Source organism: Lissotriton vulgaris, chromosome 3_1, assembly GCF_964263255.1.
Source record: "Lissotriton vulgaris chromosome 3_1, aLisVul1.2, whole genome shotgun sequence".
In the NCBI taxonomy this organism is placed as follows: Eukaryota; Metazoa; Chordata; class Amphibia; order Caudata; family Salamandridae; genus Lissotriton; species Lissotriton vulgaris.
The window spans coordinates 351,753,210-351,777,521 of NC_141689.1; the positions used below are offsets into that span (position 1 = coordinate 351,753,210).

At 43.4% G+C, this 24,312-nt stretch overlaps 1 protein-coding gene across 8 annotated transcripts in view; it reads right to left on the reverse strand.

The window, feature by feature from the left end:
• Positions 1-24,312, reverse strand: part of FYB1 (FYN binding protein 1) — a 706,027-nt gene that overhangs the window by 240,564 nt on the left and 441,151 nt on the right. For all 8 annotated transcript variants that reach the window (XM_086960560.1, XM_086960558.1, XM_086960559.1 and 5 more), the window contains exon 3: positions 15,068-15,257. In XM_086960560.1, coding sequence (XP_086816686.1) covers positions 15,068-15,257 — 190 coding nt within the window. The remainder of the gene's footprint in view (positions 1-15,067; positions 15,258-24,312) is intronic.

The window sequence follows — 24,312 nt, forward strand, 5'->3', positions numbered from 1 at the left end:
GAGATATGTAGGGGTCGTTGCGAGAATTGTAAAGCTGAGTAATTATGCCCTTGCTAATTTTACACGCCAATGGTTCAAGCGCTAGTGCAAATAATAAAGGGGACAGAGGGCATCCCTGTCTTGTCTCCCGTGCTATGGATGTGGTATCAGATATGTATCTATTGACCCGAACACGTGCTGTTGGTTTCGTGTACAGTAATTGGACCTACTGCAGAAATATAGTGGGGAACCCCATCCTCTATAGCACCGTCAGCAGTTACGACCACTCTATAGAATCAAATGCTTTGGCAGCATCTAACATAACTGCTGCTGCTTTCGTGCTAGGTATCAGATAGTGGGAGAGTGCAAACAGTGTCCTAGTGTTGTGCGTGGTTGACCTAGTCGGTATGAAACCTGACTGATCCGGGAGGACCAAGTTGTTCATGATGGGCTGTAATCTTGTAGCCAGTAATTTAGCCAGTATTTTTGAATCTACATTAGGAAGTGAGAGTGCCCTGTAGGAATCACAACACTCAGGGTCATTAGCGGGCTTAAGAAGAGCAATTAGTATGGCTTCTCTTAAAGAGGGAGGAAGTACCATCTTATCAAATGCATCACCATACATGGCGACCAGATGTGGGGCTATCAGGTCCACAAAGGTCTTCTAAAACTCACACGTGAACCCGTCTTGGCCTGGGGCCTTACCATTTGGTAGTGACTTAATGATCTCTGTGACCTCCTCTACAGGAATTGGCAATGACAGAGATTCTCGCTGTACATCCCATAACCATGCTATGGCCACGTCTACCAGGTACTCCATGATCTCTGCTGATGGGGCCGTAGGCTGGGACTCATATAGCGCGCCGTATGTGTTTACAAACCCCTGCAGTATACCCTGCGCATTGGTTCTCACACACCCGTCATCTTCTCTAATTTGCAGTACAGTCTGGGGGCATGGCCTTCACAAATTTTCGATGCTAACACTCTACCCGGTCTTCTCCCTTCACTAAAAGACCTAGCAGAAGTACGCTTCGCTGTGTATTTAAGTTCGCCCTCGGCATATGACTGATACTCCGTCATGACAGTTCTAATATCCCCTAACACCCGAGGACATTGTGTAAGCTCATACTTGCGTTCTAAGGATTTCAACTGGCTTTCGCACCTAGAAAGCTGTCCACATATATCCTTTAGGATTCCTGCATTTGTACTTATGCATACACCTCTAAATGTAGCTTTAAACGCCTCCCACAGTAAGCTAGGGTCATCAGTAGTGGGTTAATTTAACAGAAAGTAGTCTGTAACAGCTGTGGTGATAGTGTCTCTGTATGTGAGGTCCGACAGTGCTTTCGCATTGAATCTCCAGCTATAAGGGGGTGGCACGTAATATGGCACATTAACTGATAGTAGTACGGGATTATGATCGGACAATGTCTTAGGTAGGTGTGTTACAGCCCTAGTCCAAACAGTACTTCTTTTAACCCAATCCAGTATTCAATATCTGACCAGCTGTTATGTGCTGCCGATGTGTGTGTTGCTTCCCTACGCCCCGGATTTTGAGTTCTCCATACATCATGTAGCTGCATTTCTGACATGATATCTTGTAACTTAACCATTGCCCTTCGGTGTGGGTCTGTAGTGGTGCCAGATCTCTTGAGGTGCTCATTCAGTACAAGATTAAAATCCCCTCCCCATAGCAAGGTCTTACCCAACACCCCATGCAGTTTCTGCCAGATCTCATGATAAAAATCAGGCTCATCCATGTTTGGGCCATAGGTGTTGATGAGCGCAATCGGCTGCCCTCGAAGTTTGCCTGTAACAATGATATATCACCCCTGAGTGTCGGCTACAGTGTCTTCAATTGCAAAATTCGTACCTTTTTTTACTAAAACAGAGAATACGAGGAGTATGCAGCATTGTTGATTGATTCAGTCCATTTACGACCAAATTGACTACTCGTGTGCTGAGCGAAATGTGTTTCCTGTAAGAAGGCAATGCCAATATGTAATCTATCAAAATATGCAAACATTTGTCTAATATTTTTGGGGTTGTTGAGCTCCCTGATATTCCACGTGAGCAAGTTTAAATGCGTAGGCCTCGGTTCAGTGGCAGTCATTTTGGTTATAGGAAATTCTATTCTAGCCGATTGTGACTTTATGAAGTGTGTCACCCCGGTGTGATGCCTGTTGTGTGGAAAAAATATGAAGCATATTACGAAGAACACAATCAGTTCGGATCTCAGCGATGCATCTCAAGTACTCTGGTCCGCAAAACAATACCCAACCCCTAACCCACCACCCACTTTAGCATCCCAATCATGCCAAAGACAACCCCTAGAATAAAAACCTCCCACCCAAATAAAAACTTCACGGGGAACTCCCGTGTGATGGTCCGCCATGGTCACACATCACCATCCAAACTAATGGATGTGGTCAGGACTCTATTGTAAGTGCAGACTAATCTTAATCAAACACATTGTGATAAACCTGACAGCAATTGGAGAAGTGTGGCTCAATGATTAGAGCGGCAAACCCTGATGCAGAGGTCTAGCCCGGGACCAGGGTTCAATTCCCCACCTCGGCGGGTCTTGGGCTCAAAAATTCCACAGACCTGATAATTCTCGCCTCTGTGCCTATTCCAATCATGGAGTCCCACTCTGCAACTCTGGGCAATAGCTTGCTTAATCTCCACAACGGCCCCACAACGCTAAGGATGCCTGGCATCCACCTTGGGGGTGCCCAGGAGTGGACGCCTCACAGGGAAAGCCAGGATGGGTTCCACAGCGGTATTCGTACAAGAGCCTTGAGACCCTTGCGGGTGAGTAGTGTGCTATACAAGTATCAATTTACAATTCAAACCTGACATGAGGCCTCATTTCGTATTTCGTCTAGTATTTGTTTCCGTACTGACATCATGATAGCTCAGTTATCTAACATTAGAGGGTCTCTCCCCTGGCATCAGAGGAAACATAGCACCATCATACAGTCACATATCAAACATAAGTATGAACTGTTCAACACAAGAACAAATCATAACGCAAGGAACGGCCTGTTGGGTAGATGGCCATTCAAAAGGCCCCCTAAGTGTTCACCACGAAAGCCAAGGAGCTCGCCTCTCTGGAATTTAAGTATGGCCCTGTTACCTCCCCGGCTCAGTTCAGGAACATAGTATGCGAGTCGTTTCAAATGTGAGAAGCCGAGAGCTGTTCATATATCACAACTCTATGTGCATTCACCCAGTCCGCTCCGCCATGGTATTGCAGAGTATATACCAGTGGTGTAATCGCATCAGGTAGTTTCATGCAAGGTTCTTTCGCTGCTCGGGGAGGTTAGCAAGTTCTCAAAGAATTTGAAAAGAATTTGAAAAGTGTTCGTAAGCTGTACAGCGGTTACCACCCCATCGACCCCGGAGAGAACTTAGGGCCAGATGTAGGAGCCCTAATACCGGTCGGAAACGGACGATTTCGGCCGTTTCCTTCCGGTATTAGGGTTTTCAGATGTAGGGGGCTGAAAAATACATTATCGGTATATTTACCGATTCGGTAAAATTACCGAATCGGTAAATATACCGATTCTGTAATTACAAATGTAGGTGGCACAGTTTACAGTGCCACAAGCCTTTCAGATTCTGTATTTTACCACCCAATCCAATTGGGTGGTAAAATACCGAATCCAGGTGTGCATGCACATGTGTGCATGCACACCTGGGGTATTTGGGGTGCTAGAGGGTGTCAAAGTGACACCCCCTGCACTCTTGCTGGAATCGGTATTTATCGAATCGGTAAATACCGATTCGGTAATGCCCATTGATTCCTATGGGCTTCAATGCCCATAGGAATCAATGGGCATTACCGAATCGGTATTTACTGAATCGGTAAATACCAAATCTTAACGTTTCGGTATTTACCGAATCTGTAATACCTACACCCTCCCCCCCCCTCTATTTTACCACTTCTTAAATACCGAATCGGTAAAATTTGGTATTTAAGAAGTAGTAAAATAAAATTACCTACATCTAGGCCTATATCTTATGTACAGCTGACATCCGTTCACTGTATACATCAATTCCTCACTCACTGGGAATAGAGGCCGTGGAGAAAGCTTTACTGAACACTGAGTTACAACTCTCATTTCAAACATTTCTCATGGAATTAATGTTATTCACATTATATCAAAGCTATTTCTGTTACAAGGATGAATGGTACCAACAACTGGTAGGAACTGCTATGGGAAATTCGGCGGCTCCGGTATACGCAAATATCTTCATGAAAGAATATGAGGAACTGAACATTTTAATGAAGACTGAGTGGTGTAATAATTTGAAACTTTTTGTCAGATACATCAATTATGTTTTTATCATTTGGAAAAACACAAGAGAGAAACTAGAATCAGCATTAGTGGAACTGAACGATATGGATGAACGCATACAACTAACCTGGGACATATCAGACACACATGTTACGTTCTTGGATGCAGAAGTTTCACTTACAGAAACAGGGATTGAAACCAACATATTTAGAAAGCCTACTGATTGGAATAATATGTTGCACTTCACAAGTTTTCACCAAACCAGTTTAAAACAACACCTCCCATCCTCCCAAATGGCCAGAGTGAAAAGGATCACATCGGACAATGCAAAAGCGGAAATTAGAATTAAAGAGATGGGATCAAGATTTTCAGAAAGAGGATATCCTGAAAACATCATTGAGGAGTCCAAAAAACGCTTGGAGAAAATAGAAAGAAAAGATCTGTTGAGAAGCAAGAAACCCAAGGAAGAGACTAGAATTGTGACAGTCTCAAAGTACTCATCCATGAGTGCCAAATTTAAAAAGATCATTATGAAACATTAGGAGATACTCAATTTGGAACCTGATTTTAATACTGCTTTCACGCAACCACCTCTATTTGCATATACACAAGGTCAGAATATTGGAGAAATTTTGAAACAGAAACCACCAGCAATTAAGGTGCACAAAGGAACAAGAGCATGTCTAAACTGTGGAAGTTGCAATAACATCATCAAAGGCAATAAGATCAACCACCCAATGAAGCTTGCCGGTTTGTTTGAAACTTCTTGGAAAAGCCTGTCGAATCGGGAGGTTGAAAGCTGAAATTGAAAGGTTAGTTGGAGCATGGATTATGGATGTAGGAGGTTGTTTTACATATGAGGTGTAATATGTTACACAACACAGGACTTGCTCGTTTTCTACGTATTATTCTTTCTGCAGATTGTTATTTTGTGCACAGCAGACGGCATGTAAGTGGTCTTTGGAGTTTTTGTTCATTGTTTTCGCTCATTACCCTGTGGGCATTAAGGTTATAAGGTGACCCAGTAGAATCATTAACGAACAGCACTTGACACAACACTAGTTCCGGTTTCTGAACCGTGTATTGAGCACCTTTTTGAACACTTAGAGAACATAGGCATTAGCCAACATTGAACTTGTTATCAGCATCAGTATATATTATGTTTTATTGTTTATTTTCTAGTATTTTTCCCTGACGAAGGGTGTCCCATATGCCCGAAATGCATTGGATTTTGCTTCAGTAATGCCGCTGTGAATATGCTTACAAAATTTGAATGAAAACAAAGAAATTCAAAAAAGAAAATATGGAATAAAAATGAAATAATTTGCATTATGACCTAGTGTGGAATCCTCATTCCTTTACAGAGGTGCCAGAGTGTGCCTACAGGGATGCAACTAATGCACCATTAGGAGCACGTAGTTGATTGTATTTCACATTCAGCTCAAGCAGTTTCGCCTTGGCTTGTGCAAATTCCCTATGAGTTTGTTGTACAGCCATCGTGCAGTCTGGATAGAACTCCAGTTTGTTACCCTGATATGACACCTGTTGCTTTTCACGAGCCATCTTCAGGACACTGTCTCTATCCCTGTAATTCAGGATTCGAGCCACTATAGGCCTGGGAGAGGCGCCCCGCAGCGGACGTGGCGCCAGTGACCTATACGCATGCTCTACGATGAGGACCGGTGAAAGTGTTCTGCCCTGAAGACAGTGCAAAGCATCTCCTCAACGTACGTTTCCATTCGGCCAGTATTGGTGGACACCGATCTGAACAATGTTCCGGCGAGATCTCGCTTCCAAGTCTTTGGCTTTATTTTTTATAACTTCTAGTATCTTCTCCATCCCTGCGCATTTACTGGTCGTGCCATGTGCTTTGTCCTCAACTGCTGCAATTCTGGCTTCAGCATCATCTAGGCGCTCCCCCTGCTTGTCCAGCTTCCCAGCCATATTGTCCACTCGTTGAGTGAGGTGATCCAGTTGCCCGTTAATATCTTGAAGACTGGTCTGAATTGCTTCAAGAACAGATTCAATAGCGTTGCTAGTTGTAGCCTCTGTCTCTAATTCAGTATCCGACTGTGCAGTTGCACCCTTTGTCTACCTGCGTGAGTCAAATGAGAGCTTAAGCTGCTGCTTATCTGGTTTGCCCATGTTGATGAAGGGCAGTGCCACCAGTGGATGATAAGAAAGGCCTCAGCCCAATATGATCCAAGTGGAGCCCTGTATGCCACCCGTCCCCGAAGAAAAAGGGACGTTTCCACTTATGACCTATGCCACCTCTGGGTAATAATACATTCCATCACAGCTGTCAGTCAGGGAGGAGCTCATGCACACACGTAGTGGGAACAATCTGGGCAGCTCGCAGATATATGCCATGAGATAGTTCCGAGCCGCAGTCTTCCCTCCACCAGCACCTCCTCTCAGCAAATCGCCAGTGAAACCTGGTGTAGACCACAGATAATGTTGTTACGATGTTGGCATCCGTCGTATCAAAAGCCCTCTGGAAGCGTTGGACCCACAACAGGAACGCACTTTAAGCGAGCTGGTCAGGTGTATTAGAATCGCAGCACCTCGTCATTGCTAACACTGGCCTCGGGAATGACAGATGGTGCACAGCCTCAGGTTTCGCCTTCACGCACAAGACGGGTCTCCTCTGATCCCGCAGTCGGACAATCCGAAAAAAAATATTGCAGTACAAAAGTTGTCAAGCACCAAGTACCTCCACTCGCTGTCAGGAAGGGCTTAGTGCCGCAGCTCGCCCTCCTCACCATATCGCCCGTTGAGCGCCATTTCACTCCTGTCTGCTCCTGGCATCTCAGCACATAGTAGCACCACAGCGCTGCACCATTGTCAGAACACATGTTGTCTACCGACTGTCAAAGCAGAGGTCTGCAGTTCTGCCTCAGTTTACCGTTGTTGACTGCAAATCCATCGCAAATTTTGCTTAGTAGCAGACTGAAACATGGGGTGCCGCCATTTTGTGCTGGATTTTCGCACACATTTTCCTTGAGCCTCAGCAGCCACCCCATCACCGCTCATGTGCACACAAAGTTCTGATAGAGCTGGGGGCATACTATCAATAGCTGTGCTCTCCGCTCGCAAGTTGAGGCGTTCGGTGTGTACCCCTGCTCACCGTTATGCGTTGATGTCGGGGCCTGTTATCGTGCAAGGCTCTGCCATGTCACCGCAGCCCTGCGCACTGTTCCCCAGATATACACTTCTGCCGGCTGCCGCTCTGTCGAGTCGCTCTAGAAACTCCCCGCAGCATAGCACCTCACTCCGTGGCCAGTCCCAGTGCCTCAAGTCAGCACGTGGCAGTACCAGCGTGCCGTACCTTTTACTGTGTCCCGATAATGCTCAGCGCACTAGCGGCGGCCATCTTGATTAGCACCATGCTCGCCGGGCCATCAGAGCCAGAGGGCGATTTCACCACTTCCCGCCCTACATTACAGCTTTCGAGTCTGCACCGATTAATCCCTCTATCTTCCGATTCACATTGCTGCCAAAATTTCGAATTTTAGAGTCCGCAGTAAGGTTATATTTTCCGATCTATGCGCCTGACCGGCGGAACTGTCTCAACAGGCAGCCATCCCGCAGTGGGCCCTCTAGCGCCCCCGTGACTCCATAAAGTTGCTAAGAAAATCAGGCAGCTTCAAAGAAAGTGCTGCCGTATTCCAAACTTCACAAAAATCAACAGAAGATATTGAAAATGCTGGTCTTAATGCTATTATATGGTTGTTTGGAGGAATAACAGGAGACAGCACACTACATGATAAGAGACTTCGAACTTTCACTTCAAAGGCAGCAAAATCAACAATACATGTGAAACCGGAAGTCTTGCCTCCTACAGAGGATGCCTGCAAATTTAATTTGCTCAGAGTATATAATCAGGTGCAGCAGTGGATGGGTATTCATATGGATCCATTACAGTGGGGATTTGAAGTGAAATATGGAAGATTGGCTCCCATTAGAATGAGTCAAGCACCAGGACCAGCACCAGATCAAGTATTAAAATGTGTGAAATGTGGCTGTATCAAGAGTCAATGTGCGACTCTGCAATGTATATGCAAAAGACAGGGAATAGTGTGCACCGATGCCTGCACAGATTGTCGAGGAATAAGCTGTTGCAATTCCATGGAAGTGGACATGGACGATGATTGAAATAAAACTATTCTTATACTAAGGAGTGCTGTTTGAATTTATCTCTTTAACATTTTTCATTTGTTAGTGTCATATTGAGAATTGATATATTATCTAGTTGAAATTTGTTTATCCTTTTCAAATGATGTTAAAAAAATGTAAATAAAAAATAATGTCAAAACTAAGGGGCCGATTAGGATTGCGGTGAATCCGCATCCTCCGGGCCGGCGGAAGCCACCGCCGGCCCGGAGGATACGGATTCACCGCTGCGGTGTCAGAAAAAACCCCCCGTCAGATTATGATGGCAGGGGGGTCGGGAAGACCGTCTGCACATTTTCCGCCGCAGTCCCGTGGCGGAAAAGCTCTAATATGGTGGCGGTGTCTGTCAGACACCGCCAGCCATATTAGGATTAGCCTTGGGACATGCCTTTCCGCGGCGGCAATGACGCCACGAAAATGCATACGGTCTTTTGTTTGGGGGCCCGCTGCGGGCCCCCAGGGTGAAGGGTGGGGTGGGGGTGCACATGGGGGGTACCTACGGTACCCCCCTGCATTTGCTTCCACATAGCGGCAGGCACCGCGCGGTGCCTGCCGCTTTGTGCATGCCGCTTTGTGCATGCAAATGCACTGCATGCAGTTTTAACATTGCGACGGAAGCTGCTTTAAGCAGCACCCGCCGCAATGTTAAAAATACAGGATGTGACCACCAGGGTGGCGGTCACATCCTAATTCGCACGGAGGGACCGCCGCTGCCCCTGCTGATGGTCCCTCCACCTCTAGGGTGGTGGACGGACGCAGGTCCGTCCGCCATCATAATGACCCCCTATGTTTGGCATATTAACATATAATTATTATTCTTTATTGTATTAATCCCAATTTGATGTTAAAGTCATCAGAAACAACTTTTTATGTTATTTTTGACTTCCCCGTCCCTAAAAACGTATAAAATGATACCACACATGGGCATATAAACAGTTATACCCTATATCTCAGCAACTACATTAAGTCCATCTGATACTACATTGACCGCCAAATTGGATTAACGCGTCATGATAGAGTGGTAGACTTTTCACCATTGTTTTCTACAGAAAATTTTCAATAAGAATCCACCCACAGAAATTGTATTGCAATTAGTTCTAGGTTAGCCCATTTTTTTTAACTAATTTGACTAGGCTACTTCTTCACTCTCAAATACATAGTCCAAATGGCCGGTCACACCTTGCAAGGGTGGTTAAACAATTTAGAAGAAAATCTTCCTTTGGAATTGATTTTTGATCTAAAATATATTTTTGTGTTTCCCCTGGACTGCTCTGTGGTACTAAAATCCACTTATCCCTTACCCAAACTATTTTTTTCTGAAGGTACATTCCAGAGCACATCTGCAACAATGCTGATCTTCAGTGTTTGTACTTTCAGGCGAAGTGAGTGCCGCTTAAAAAAATCAATCCAAATCAAATCAAATCAAAGCAAGGAACTTATAAAACACACGGCTACTCCGAGAGTGTCCCAGTGCTACAGGTTTATTAACCGCTACTCCCACTAGGAAGGGGAATGGTCTAAAAAGCCTCATTAAAAATCCAGGTTTCCAGGCTACACTTAAAAGAGCTTGCATCCTTAGTTGCACGAAGGTATAGGGGAAGAGCATTCCAGATAGCAGCCGCTAGTGCAGAAAACGTGCTACCTCCCCATTTCTTCCTCCTTGTCTCAGGCACTTCTCCCAGCAGTGCTGCAGCTGATCGTAATGTTCTGGAAGGATGAAAGGATGATAATGAGGGAGTCGCTGAGTTAGATATTAGAGCCAAGTCCATAGAAAGCTCTGTGGGCTAGCACCAGACGCCTAAACTTCACTCTTGCCCGAACGGGTAGCCAATGCAGCTCCTTAAGATGTACCTGAACTGAAATATTCATCTGGATGTTCAGCAGGAGTCGTGCTGCAGCATTCTGTACCAGCTGGAGTCTCTTAACCGCTTCGCTGCGGCTGGAATTCCCCCGCTGTGCTAAAGAATTTGAGGCGTGCAAGGTTCGGACGGCCCCCGGCCGTCCTCTGCACATATCCACCGTGAAGTCAGACGGCTGGGGGCCATCTGACGCACGGAAGAGGTTAAGTACATATAAAGGGTGCAGTCCAGCCAAGATGTTATAAGGGCATGGACTATCATCTTCTGACTGATTCTTAAAGTACATGAGATCGGTTGTATCATTGCAAAAGGAGCATGACAGCACACCGCAATAGACCGTCTGCTTCCCACTAAGACCTGATCCCTTTTGCAGAAATGTATATACATGATCCTATGGTTTTATTGTAATAAAAATTTTAAGTAATTGTACAATAAAGAACTCTATTCTATTCTATATTGAAGAGTAGCTGGAAGAAGGAACAAGAACTTCCTCAAGAACCTGGGAAGGTCAAAACAAACCCCAAATACGTGCTTCCCTTTTGTTTCGAAGGACAAATTATTGTCAAACTTCACTCCAAGGTTCTTAGCCACTGTAGTGGGGATAGGAAAAATGGCGCAGAGCTAGGCCAAACCGTTTCAGAACTCAAACATCACAGTTTCAGACAAAACACTATGTAAACCTGTATTAACAGAACAGTTACGCTTCAAATTGCACAAATCACATATCCACTTAGCTTTGGGAATTTTCTAACAAGTGTTAAGATTTAAATTGTATCCCCCTGTCCGAAAATTATTCCTAAAGCTCCAAAAGCAGGAGGTAACATACTTTAAATGAAACAAAATTAAGAGCATACTTTAGTGAAAATAATCACTCAGACCTAGACCTGAGATGGTCAATAATTGAGAAGGTGACCCCTGTGAAGGAACAAAGGCGGGTTTACAGATTACTGACAAATACAGTAGGGCTGAATGATGCAATTACGTGGCACCAACTAAACCTACAAATGTACCTGTATAACCACTTTTCAAACACACATACTTACTACTGCGACATGTGCATACTGCCCTGGCAGTAAGACCAACCAAACGCCTTGAAGTGATGAGAACCACCAGCACTGCCCTAAAAGCAAGTTTAATTGTCCGACGCACGTGACAACATGGATGTAAAGATTTATAACAACAACAAGATGGTAGCCCGTTTACCACTTCCAGGTGTCATCTAATAAATCTTAGGTTCATATGACGGTCTGATCTTCATATTAGATTGAAGTCTGGTTCTTGAAGTATTGTAATATGCGCAACCACAGCAGGCATATGAGGCCGACTTAAAAAATATATATACAGCCTGCTTTGATCTGCTCTTATATTGAGGTACTAAGCAACATCTCCCTGAAAGACATATATCACAAAACTCCATATCCCTGAGTTCCCCACTGGTGCGGTTGAAACTCCAAAACGCAGCGTAAGCCGTGTGTCAGGTACATCCAGTCATTTACGCACGTCTTGACGCAGAATGCCCCCTCTGAGCACATCGTAGTACTGAGTGTTATTTATGAAGCTCTTGTTAATTTCAGTGTCATACCATAAAGTGAATGAGCGAGTCGTACAGTTTAGTATCGTAGAGTAGAGTATTGTATAGTGGCATTGACCGCAGTATAGAACAATGCAGTGGGATAGAGTGTGAAACAGTGTAGTAGAGTGTTGTAGAGGGAGTTATATAGAGCACAGTAGTATGTTGTACAGTGGAGCTGCGTAGAATGGATGATTGTACAGTGGCGTAGGGTGAAGTAAAGTCTCACACAGAGGAGCAGAGTTCATTGGTGTTGCGTAACGTAGTGTGGAGTAAAGTATAATACAATGCATTAGCTGTCAAAGGGTAGAATTGTGTGGGGCTGATTATAATCTATTTGCACAGCATAAAGTTGAGTAAACTCTTATAAATTGGAGTAGCATCTCACAGAGTCCGGGGCTCTTGGTCTTTTACAAGTACAGTGCATGAAGTTGAGTCGCACTGAAGGAAAATCTTTCTCGTATCTAGCTCCAAGATATTGGAATGAGCTACCTGATCCCCTTAAAAAAATCTCTATCTATAGTACTTTTATGAAACACCTAAAGGCCTTTCTATTTTAAGCACACTCTTGGTTTCTAGCCTCAGGTTTTCTGGTCAATCGCCAAGATGCCCCCGGGTGAGTTGCGCACTATAGAAATAACTGTAACATAACATAACATAACAGAGTAGAGTGGAGTGCTCCATCGTAGGGTATTGAACAATGTTGTTTAGTGGAATACAGTGTTGTACAATGGAGTGTACGGACATAGATTGGACTGTATAGTTAGACAGTGCAGTGTAAGGGGATAGAGTGAAGTAGAGTCTCGTCGAGTGCCATAAAGTGCAGTATAGTTTTATAGAATGCAGATCTAGAGAGTGGAGCAGAGTGTAGTACAGTGGAGCTTCATAGAGTGCAGTGGCATACATTGTAGAGGTGTGAAGTGGGAGTAAAGTACAGTGGAGTAACATATAGTGGAGTACCATACAATCGAATACTCTACAGTCTAATAGCATGCTGTGGAGTGTAGAATAATGGATTGACATAAAGCCAAATAGCATAGACTTAAGTGTCGTAGAGTGGAGTGCCATACACTGGAATAGCGTACGGTGTAATGAAGTGCAGTAGAGTGGTGCACAGTGGATTAGCGTACAGTGGAGTAGAGTACAGTGGACTAGGGTACAGTGGAGTGGCATACAGTGGAGTGGCATACAGTGGAGTGGCATAGCTGGAGTGGTGCACAGTACACTGTGATAAAGTGGAATACCATATAGTGGAATCATGTACAAACGAGTGGCATCCAATGGAATAGCGAAATATGGAGTGTAGTAGATTGGTTTGACGTACATTTGAGTGGTGTATGGTGGAGTGCCATACAGTTGGATAGAGTAGACTTCCATGGTGTACAGTGGAATGGCGTTCACTAGATTTGCATTTTGTATAGTACGTTGTAGTGAAAGAGGCACTCTTGTGGTTTGGCACCCTATGATGACTTTCGACTACCATCATTTTAAATTACTTTTGTGTGTTATTTCACCCTAGCCTGGATATATATGACGGTCCAGCATACGCCTGCTTCTCTTCTCTCTTGTAATCTTACTGTCTTTCAGTGGTAGCTGTCACGTAGTGGACAGCCTTCCCAAGAGCAGAGCGTGTAGGATGTGCATTTGATGGTCTGAGAGGGAGAGAGAGGTGTGGAATGTCGAAGTGCAGTGTTGTGAGCGGTGGTGCACACATGTGCTCGGTGTTGTACATTGAGCGATAAAGTACGGGATGCTATAAGCAGAAATGTGTATTGTGTTGTACAGTTATGAGAATTATGAGTGCTTACTATTGGCTTTGACATGGCCTCATGTCATCCTTTTTTCTGACTTTGCCTTGGTGCAGTTTTTGCGTGTGCACAACATTGCTTGCAAGTTATTTGGGCTATGAGAGTTATGCTTACTATTGGCTTTGATATATCCTCATGTCATCCTTTTTACTGACTCCATTTTCTGAACTGACGCCATTTTCTGTGCTCTCACGTAGCTGCAAAGTGGGGAGGGCATGTTTCTGCTTCTAACTTGTTTTTCGCTCTGACCAGAGTGAACTGGATATTATCTGTGGAATGTGCAACTCTGCCTCGAAGTCAAAATATGGGAGCTTGGCCAGCCTCCGTCTTGGCCTTGACGCAAACTGGTACAGCCAGCTCGGTTTTTTCTAATGAGAAAGGGGCGAGGTTTTCTAGAAGCTTTGCCTCAAGTTTAGTAATGGTATTTAATCTGGGAACCTTCAAGGGACAGGTGGAAGTTCATCACAGAATAACGGAATTTGGGGCCTGATCGAACTCCTTCCTGGGCTGTTGACGGGCTTCCCCAGCTTGAGTTGGCAAGGATGTTGCTTAATCGATCGGTGAGGTGTTCCTAACCATTATATATATATTTTCTACTCTTTGCTACATGCGTATACTGTATTTTATTCTAATTGTTCATTTAGTCACTTGATACTTTGGAATCTGCATTTAATGATATATTTGGCCTACCGTTCTAAAATGTTGCATTAATAAACTTGTGTGTGCTATTTTAAATGCACCTGGATTTGTTTTCTTGCCTCGCCTTAAGGGAGTGCTGTGTCTTTGCCTCATCTTCTGGGAGTGCTGTTCAAACGTGTATTATTTAAAGGTGCGGTGGTATATTTGGAAGAGCATGGTTTGGGTGTGGCTTATTCATGAGACGTCACATTTATTACATCTGTACAGTATAATTGTGTACAGTGATGTTGCACATACTACAGAGGTGTACAATTTAGAGTTCGGCAAACTGGTTACTCCATCACAAACATAACGGAAATCCCTTCCACTATATTACAAGCACATTATATCATATGGCACTTGTAATATCGCAGATGGGAGCAACCCGTCTGTCGAACTCTAAATGAGGCCCTACATAAGGTAACAATTGACTTTCTAGTCCCATCACTGCAATCCTGAGTCCCTGAGACCAGCAGCAGTGAAAGGAATCAAAAGGCAAGCAGTGGGAGCAACAAAATACTCCTAACTGATAGGTCTGAGAAAAATGCCCTTCTCTGTGAATGCTATGCTTTTAGTAGGCAAATGTTAACTTATTTTATAACAATAGCTGTTGAGAAAAAGAATGAGAGTCCACTGTCTAACTATATTCTTAAAATCTCTTTAAAACGCACAGAGTCCAAACATTCTAGTACTTACTGAGATTCTGTTGCAGACGGGAAGTTTCTGGGAGGCAGGCTTGGAACAGAAGGCAGCGCAGCTGGATGCGGAGGTGGAGGAGGAGCAATCGCTTGTGCTGTAGGATGAGTAGGCAGTGGTGGCGGAGGTAGGATTGCATTTGCTGAGGAATGGGAGACACTCGATATGTTGGAAACTCCTTTGCTCGAGCCTAAAAATAAATCAGTTTCTATTACCCATCTATGAAATGTTCTCATGCTCTGAACATGGCAATTGTGTTTATAACTCTTTTCATCAATTATGTATCTGGAGTATTCATACTGGAGCATAACAAAGCAAAATAAGGGTTGTAAGTATGATGCCATTCACAGAGGATTGCAAATAGGAATAAATACCCACTTGTTTCTGAAGAACTCTTTTATCACATATTAAAAGAAGGGTTATTTATTGCTGTTCACCAAGAGTTCAGTTTATAAAAATAATCCCACCAGTGGAGGCTGCTGCAAAAGTAAATTTGGGAGTGGGGTTGGGGTTGGGGGTGGGTGGGTGGACTAGGGGATTAATAATTTTTTATGAAACTTACCTGGCCTGTCGCTGACGGAGCTGGCGGTCTTGGTGCTTCTCTTCTCCCAGCAGTTACTGGGGCAAAAAGTATAAGATCCCCACCCAATCCAGACACTGCTCTCATGCTACACCATTCAGGAGAGCAGTATGGGGATTGGCCTGAGTGGGCTGATCCGATGCTCGCCAATTCACAGGGATCCTGCGGCTTTTCTTTAACATGGTTGTCCACACAGCTAAGTTGGAGAAACCTAAGTGCACATGTCTGTTTCGTCGGCCTAAGATGGCCGGCTAAACTGACATGCGCACTTTACAGTGTCCATCAGTCCTCCTCTCTGCCATGGCCGGCCCAGCCCAAGAATCCCTGGCTCAGTCAGTCAGCGGAAAATAAAATGATAATATTGTTTTATTATCATTTTATTTTTCACTGACTGACTCTGACCAGTGGGGCGATGCTCCTCCGCCATTACGGAGGAGCCACCCTGAATCCCGCTGCTGGTGCGGCCGAATGCCACGGTTGACAAATACAAAGGATGCCTTTTTCTTCCACCAACCTACACTTCATGTCTCTCTTTATCCCTCTTAAGGGTTTGTTTTCATTCCTATTATCTCCATTTATTACTGTCTTTCTATCTTTTGCTTCCCCCTTCTTTTTCCCTTTTCTGCCTTTCCCTCCCCTGTTCTGGGTCAAAGACTGAAGATGGAAAATAGGTCTCAGCCCCCGAAAATGAGTGACGATGCCCATCCCCTTAAAACATTAAGCAATGCGTGCACCTTTCACTGCGGATCAGCTCCTTTATCATTTATTGTGCATGAGTTATTTATCAGGTGCGGGCGTAGTCTCAAGAAGAATTAACACATTTGTGCATGCAGGCAAGGGTGCGAGGCATTTATCAAAAGTATCTATTTCGCGTAATTCTGTGTCCTATACTGATAAAGACAATTAAGGCAAAATATGTTATTCAATAATTATTAATATATCTTGACCCTCTGGGTGACTCCCAGAATGAAGTCAGCTGTTTGTGAGTAATGGCATCTCCATTTTCTATCTATATATTACCCTGTTCTAATATATCAAGAGATTTATGTTCCAGAATTATTTCATTTATTATTTATCTTGCAGATTTCTATAGAGCATGGTTTCCCAGGGTATAAATGCTCTTTACAGGTAATAATAAACATGACACATAGTCTTACATAGAACAGGTAATCTGTTGAATCCAACAGAGCAACATATGTTTAACATAAACAGGTACAGGTAAGCGGGAGGAGGAGAGTTGGAGGAGAGAGTGAGTGGGAGGAGAGCAAGGAAAGGGGAAGACTTGAGGAGGGAGTAGTAGTAGCAGAAGCAGGGGAGAGGAAACAGGGGTGGAGGGTTCGCTGGAGTAAGGAGCGGAGTAGGGAAAAGGAAGCTGATGACAAATGCAAAAGTACAGGAAGGGGTGAGGATTATGTTATATTATGTTATGTGTATTTGTAAAGCTCCTGCAAGGGTATCCTGGACCTGGATTACAGTTTATCCGATCAATCAGTTCTGATTGTATGGTGGAATTCTGGTTGATCCTGCATGAACTGCGGGGATTAGTGGGCCAGGTAAAGCTTGAACAATCGAGTCTTTAACAGAAATCAAAACAAAACTAGGGTTGGGGCAGCCCTAATGACCGTAGGCAGGCAGTTCCAGAAGGTGGAGGGTAACAGAGAAGGAATGTTGTGAAGCATGAGGAGTTCGGAATAAAGGTGTTTCCAGAAGGTTTTCTCTACTTCTCAAGTTCCTCAAACTGCCTGATGTCTTAAGAAGGTTGGCCAACTAAGACCGAGCCTTTGCATGGATTGCTTTGAAGGCTAAACATCCCATCTTGAATTTGATTCTGACTTCGATAAAGAGCCTTTCCAAATCAATCAATATTTGGGAGATGTGATCGATTTACTTTGTGGAGGTGAGTAGCCTGACTGCTGCATGAAAGATAGCTTTTAGAGAAGTGAGTGCAAGCTGAGAAGTCCCTTCTCGAACAGTCGAAAAATTGGCAACCAGGCCAGAGGTCAGGCGCACAGCAAATGGTAAAAAACTATATCAAATGGATTCGTATGTATAGTGAACTCCAAGAGAGAAAGGGACAGGTTACCGTGCAATCCCCAGAGAAATCTGAATGAAATCCAGAGATATTCAATAATTAACAATGGTATCTCCGAGCTCCACAGTTATAAATAACACAGCATTCTTTTGCCGAAAAGGTATAAGGAACAGTTCCACACAAGTGCAGGAGCAATGTCTTTCTTGAAACAGGATATATAAATGTTGAAGGAAGTAATCCACAAATCCAACTTTTACGGCATTCCAATGTCTTTAATGGTATTTTCTTCAAAATCCTTTAATTGCCATACAGCCACAGCCAACATGTGTTTCGTCTGATGCTAATCTTTGCATCAAATTGACTTCATCAGGGCTGCAACCCAAGAAAATAAAATAATATATAAATCAACCAGTCAAAACACTGGTTACTTCGTTACCCTTAACCGAAATCACCGAGAGGGTACGCGATATATAATACAGCCAATTAGAGAGGCTACCAAACGACCAGTATGAATCAATAAATCACCCAAGTGAAAATAGATATATACCTTAATTAATAAAGAAGTGGAAATGTTTTCAAAGTAAAAAATGGTCCCAAACGTACCATGTAAGACAACTCAGTGCAAGAAAAAAGTATTACCTTAAACATTATCTAGTCCTGCCAGGACAATAAGTCATGATATTCCAAATCTGAGACAAGTTAGAAGTTACCTGGAATAGAGGTATACTGTCCTAATCAGTCTCAATCAATTGTGGAAATTTCGTAAATATATAGCCATGATGCTTACGTAATCAACTGTATATAATTCGCCATGTGTTAGTTATATTCTCACCATAGACAGTCAAACTGCTAGTTTATCCAAATCCAACTATACCCTGAACATATTCATAAATATTGCTGAATACCATGTAAAACTTAACAATCTCAATGGACAATCCAGCTGTTAGGCTATCAAATGCGCACTGTCCCTAGACTTCTATAGATGGTTATTAAACGCGTGTTACCTCACCTCACTTCTTGCACGTCTTAGTCTTCACTAAATGTAACATCGGACAATTCCACTGCGCTGTTATTGAATCCCATAGACAGGATACACAAGTACATGTACCTTCTAGAACAGCACTGCCTAAGTCTAATTGAGATAGTATCAGATAGTATTGAGATAGTATCAGAGCATTGGCGGACGTTTCTGTTATCAGGTTGTATCATTTGGGAATGGAAATGCACACAGTATCAAAAAATACTAGCTTTAAATGTACAACATTTAATTTCCTACTTTGCACTTACTCAACTACCAAAACACCTACAGGAGAGATCTTAGACAATCTCACTGAATCTCTCTAGCTGCTTACAGACACTGGCTTTTATCACATGGTATTGGGGGGCACTGAACTCAGACTCTTTTCAGAGGGCTTAATGGAGCAGCTTGAAGCCTTAACAGGGAGAGTAAATCTGAGTATACCCAGAGGACGCCTACTAGGCCACTTAATGCGTCCCAACCCTAAAAAAACAGAGTACCATATTTAAAACCCATGGCAAACGATTGCTGTCTACATGCTGGAAATCTCTGAGCCAAAGGAAGCAATGGGTATAAAAATGGGCCAACGCCGAAAGCATGACACTGCATAGGAAAGAACCTTAAGTCTTAAAGAAAAAAACTTTTCACATCAGTGGTATGAAGCAATATTGGCATTACTTTTTTAGCAGGATAGCTTATCAGCACAAGCTGACTCTAGCTAAGACGTATCTGGCCATAGGTGTACAATATGGGGTGGGTGGTGCAATCAAAGCAGCACACTTAATAATCCTCCCTAATCCTCCCTAATGCACACCATATGATCCTAAGGCATGAATAGTGAAGGTAAAAGAATGAAACCTGGGCCCCTCAATTTTGCACACTTGGTAACCTGCACATCGTGTACGAATTAAGCTCCCACTAGAGTACTCTCCTACCAAGACTATTCACAAACTGTAGGAGACAGTAAATTTAAACAATTAAAGAGCACATCCCAATCGCTGTGTATGTCATAGAAGGAATATAAACATTAAGGCAGAATGATCCAACATTTCTTTAAGCTGAAAAGTTGGTACAGCTGAATGGTTGGGAGCTCCCACCTCATTGCAACCACAGAAGGTTAGCACTTTGGGTTCCTCAATTTAAAGAAAGACAAAGGTGAGATAGTAACTATAAAGGCAGAGGACCACATTTAGCAACACTTTGCAAGGGTTTGCGTATCTTTTGTGATGTAAGCCTGGCACAAAGTTTTGATTTTCAAATGTTTTGAACTAGTAAGCAGCTTCAAAGTAACAAAAAGCAGTCCAGTGCAACCACCCATGGGGTCTTGAAAAATCCCTGGCTACTAACATTGACAAGAGCCAGGTGTAATGTTAGAGAAAAGTTTTCTAAATTTGTATTTACTCTGTACTGTACAGCACAAATTCAAAACATTAAAAATGTGTTAAAATATGTCAAAGCAGAGTATTTTCTACTGGAAAGGTCCCATTCCAATACAAGACCTATGCTTGACATCACACACACTATTGAACTATGAACTATGGTGCAAGTGTCTGTGCATTAGTGGAAGGCAGCCTACAGTGCACCAGCGCAGGGAGAGACAACAATAGTGCTGTATCTTATGGTGCTCTTCTGGTCTCTCCCTTTAATGCAATTTGGTACAGATTGTACAGAAATTACACAGCACATTTTTTTTAAAGTTGTTGTAAAGATTATGGGTTTATGATAAACAGTAAAAACAATATGCTAAACAATTTTCACTGTATGACAAATAACTTGAAGTGTGTTATAAGGCTCTAATATAACACGTTGTCAATAAAGTGGAGTTTATAAAAAGATATTTACTTTTTTTGCAAACATGTTTTTTGGTATATATTAGATAAAGCATACAGTCAGTCATTATACTTTTATTCGACACATGAATCATAAAAAGTACAAACATGAAATACATACATAATTAAAAAACAGTTCATTACATACATAATTACAAAACAGTTCATTATTTTTAAAAAAGACATCTAAAAGTTATGCGGAAAAATTGACTTGATGGGCATTTTTTAAAATCTTAGTCCTAATGATCCAGGCACATGATAAGAACTTTGCAACCCCACAAATAGTAACCATCGAAGAGGTATCGGAGATAAGAATACGCAAAGCTGATTTGTAATCTCTAACCCCAAGGATCTTTAGTACTGGTTTTAGCCATTTCTTCCTAGGTAAGATATATGCCTTACAGGCAAAGAAAAAGTGGCCCAATGATTCCTCGGGGTTTGTACACCCTGGACACATTGTATCTTCTTCCCTCCTGTTGTTCCATCTAGAAGTAAAAGTTTTGAGGGGCAGTGTTCCATGTCTAAGTTTAAGGTATAAAGTCCTTTCCCGAGGAACCTGAATAAAGTCCAAAAACAGTTCCAGTTTTAGGGTGCATTTATGGGTCAAAAAGGTCTCAGTCAGATGACCCCAGTGTGGGTTCTGTAGCGCATTGGTCTCTATCCAGTCCCAATATAATTTTTTCACCACTTGTTTTGGTGGAGGTAATTGGGATACCCAAGCATCACTTAAACCCACACTTGCTACAAGCTTTTTTAGTTCATTTAGCCATCTGATTTTGCCTGAGGTGTTTGATTTTAGTAATTCATCTAGCACGAGGGCATAATTTGCTAGTTGTGGGGTCCTCCTCAAGCGAACCCAATATAAGAGGGGACGGAGTTGGAGGATATCCCGAATAGACTTTCTTCCCAGGTCTAAGAATAAAGGTTTGAGTGGGGTAGAGGATGGGAGCGACACCAAGTCCCTCATAAACTTATTCTCTGATCGGACTAGGTCGTTGGTGTTCTCATTGCCCCACAGTTCCGAGCCATAAAGAGCTGAGGCAATTGCCTTCCCCTCGTAAACTGATAAGGCAGGGGCAACTGGCCTACTTATAGAGAGGCGTTGGTTTTTTAAAATAGTGCCGGAGACCCTTTTAAGATTTAAATTCATTTTACATATATGGGGTTCCCATTTCAATTGGTTATTGATCTTAACACCAAGATAGTCAAACTCATCGACCACCTCTAAAGGAGATCCATTCAGGGTAACATGGATATTCCTATATTTTCTCTTAGCGGTCATGACCATTAGTTTAGTTTTAGTCGTGTTTATTGTGAGTCCCCGTTCCTGACAAAAAACACTAAACTGATCAAGAAGAGTTTGGAGACCTGTGGGGGTTTTAGATAAGAGGAGGGTATCGTCGGCGAAGAGGAGGGATGGTATTTTCTCCCCCGCTATAATGGGGGCATCGGCCGGTGTACCTTGCAGATGCTTCACAACCCCATTTATAAAGAGGGAAAATAAAGTAGGGGCCATCACACACCCCTGCCGCACCCCTCTGTTGACAGGTATACTCTTAGTGAGTTGCCCCTGCGCCCCCCAGCGTATCTTTGCATATGTTCCCTCATGGAGTTTGATGATAAGATTTAGCAGGTAAGATGGGAAACCCATATCCAGTAGGACATTCCAAAGTTTAGCACGGGGTATTACATCAAAAGCCGTTTTGAGGTCAATAAAAGCCAAGTAGAGGCTCCCTCTGGCTATTGATACTGTTTTCCAGAAAACTGCACAGAATCTGAAAACTTGGTCAATGGCCCCAACATTGTTTCTGAATCCAGCCTGGAAGTGGGACAGAATGTTTCCTTCCATAAGCCAACCCTCAATCCTATTTACAATTACCCTGCCAACTACTTTTTGAATAACGTCAATTAGACTAATTGGTCTGTAGTTGGCAGGGTCCTCTCTCTCACCCTTTTTAAAAACGGTAACAACTTCAGCACCCTTCCATGAGTCCGGTACCTGGTGGCCTAAATGGATAAGGTTCAAAACATTTACAATAAAATCAGCCCAAACCAGTGGGTTAGACAACAATAAATCACCCGGTATTCCATCCGGGCCAGGTGCCTTACCCGGTTTTATTTTAAGGATTGCCTCTTGTACCTCACGGGGCGAAAACAGTACATCAATAGAGCCATCATTCCCATGGACCGTACAATCAGTACCTAGTGTAGGGGATACTGGCGCAGCTTCTAAGGAGCCCACGCCATATAAATTTGAGAAGTGGGAATACCATTGGGACTCAGTAATATGGTTTGGTATAGGCTCAGCACCTCGTCTATCCATGACGTTGATCAGTTTCCAAAATGCAGTGGCATTTTTCCCTTGAGCCGCTTCCTTTAGAGCCTGCCAATGTTCCTCTTCCCAATCTTTTTTGGCTTTCACAATACTAGTGCGGTACTCATTTCTAGCTAATCTAGCAGCTGGGGCATCCTTATTTTTAATAGCTAGTAAAATTGCTTTCCTTTTCTCTCTACAGGAGGCAGTGTACCAAGGGTTCCCCTTTTTTTGCGTGCGATTAGACAGATGACAACCCTTTGTTTTTTTTGAGAAAAACGTACTGATCTCCCCTACTAAGTCTTTATACTTAGTTGCCAGCACCGACCCCTGAAGCTGAAGTGCAGTTTGGTTCACTAGGGCCAAGGCAGATGAGGCAGCCAACACTAGAACCCTAATATTCTCAAGTGTCCCCTCATTGCACCTAACCACATTCCATTTAATCCTGCGATTACAGTTAGAGGGGACTAGTTCTTTGGTAATCAGCTCATTGTGAACCTCCTCACCACTGTTGTCTCCCCAGAACATACCCATACAAAGGGGATTATGGTCGCTATCAATCCTCTGTCTGACCTCCATATCAACCAGGTTAACCCATGACCCTACATCCAAAAGGATGTAGTCAATCCGTGACGGGGAACCTAATCGATTGAAGGTCATAGCGCCCATACGATCGGATGTGGTGCGGCCATTTAAGGCACATAGATCATGTGCAGACACCAGAGCATTCAACTGTATGGAACGAGCCGACCATTTCTGAATTGGGGCCAGAGATAAGGATGGAATTACCTGGTTTCCTGGCTTATTATAACAGCCCAAGAATTCATCCTCATCAAGAGGCTCGAATGTACAATTAAAATCGCCTCCCACTAATACTGAAGATTTTGGAGAGAGGGCAGAAAGCGTGTTATCTAACAACTCCAGTGTTGGAGACAATTGGCCCCCTGGGAGCCCCCTGGCATAGATACAAAAAAGTTCAAAAGCCTTCCTGGCAGACTGCCTTTTAACAGTTATATGTAGAATATCATTACAGGGGACATAGTTCACAGTAATTTTACAATTCAGATCTATCCTGATCCAAATAAGTAATCCTCCCGATGGGCGCCCCCTCCCAAGCTGTATTGCAGGGACAAAAAACGTGGAATAGCCCTGTTTGTGTTGTGGCTCTACACACCAAGTTTCTTGGAACATGCAAATATGGAAATCATCAACAAAATTGTTCCATTCCGGGTCAGGCAGGTTTTTCTTTAGGCCGGCTATGTTCCAAGACAAGATTTTAACAAGGGGAGGGGACAACATAGGTGTATTCGTGGCGGCCTGAGTGTCAACATCCCCTAACAAGGGCTCTGGAATAATGCTACACTGTTCCGGTACTTCTTCCATTGTAGGAACGATAGAACCACTATCTACAGTGGAAGGAGCCCCACCACCCCCGCCATCTTCAATACACTGGGGTGATGGTCAGTCCACTT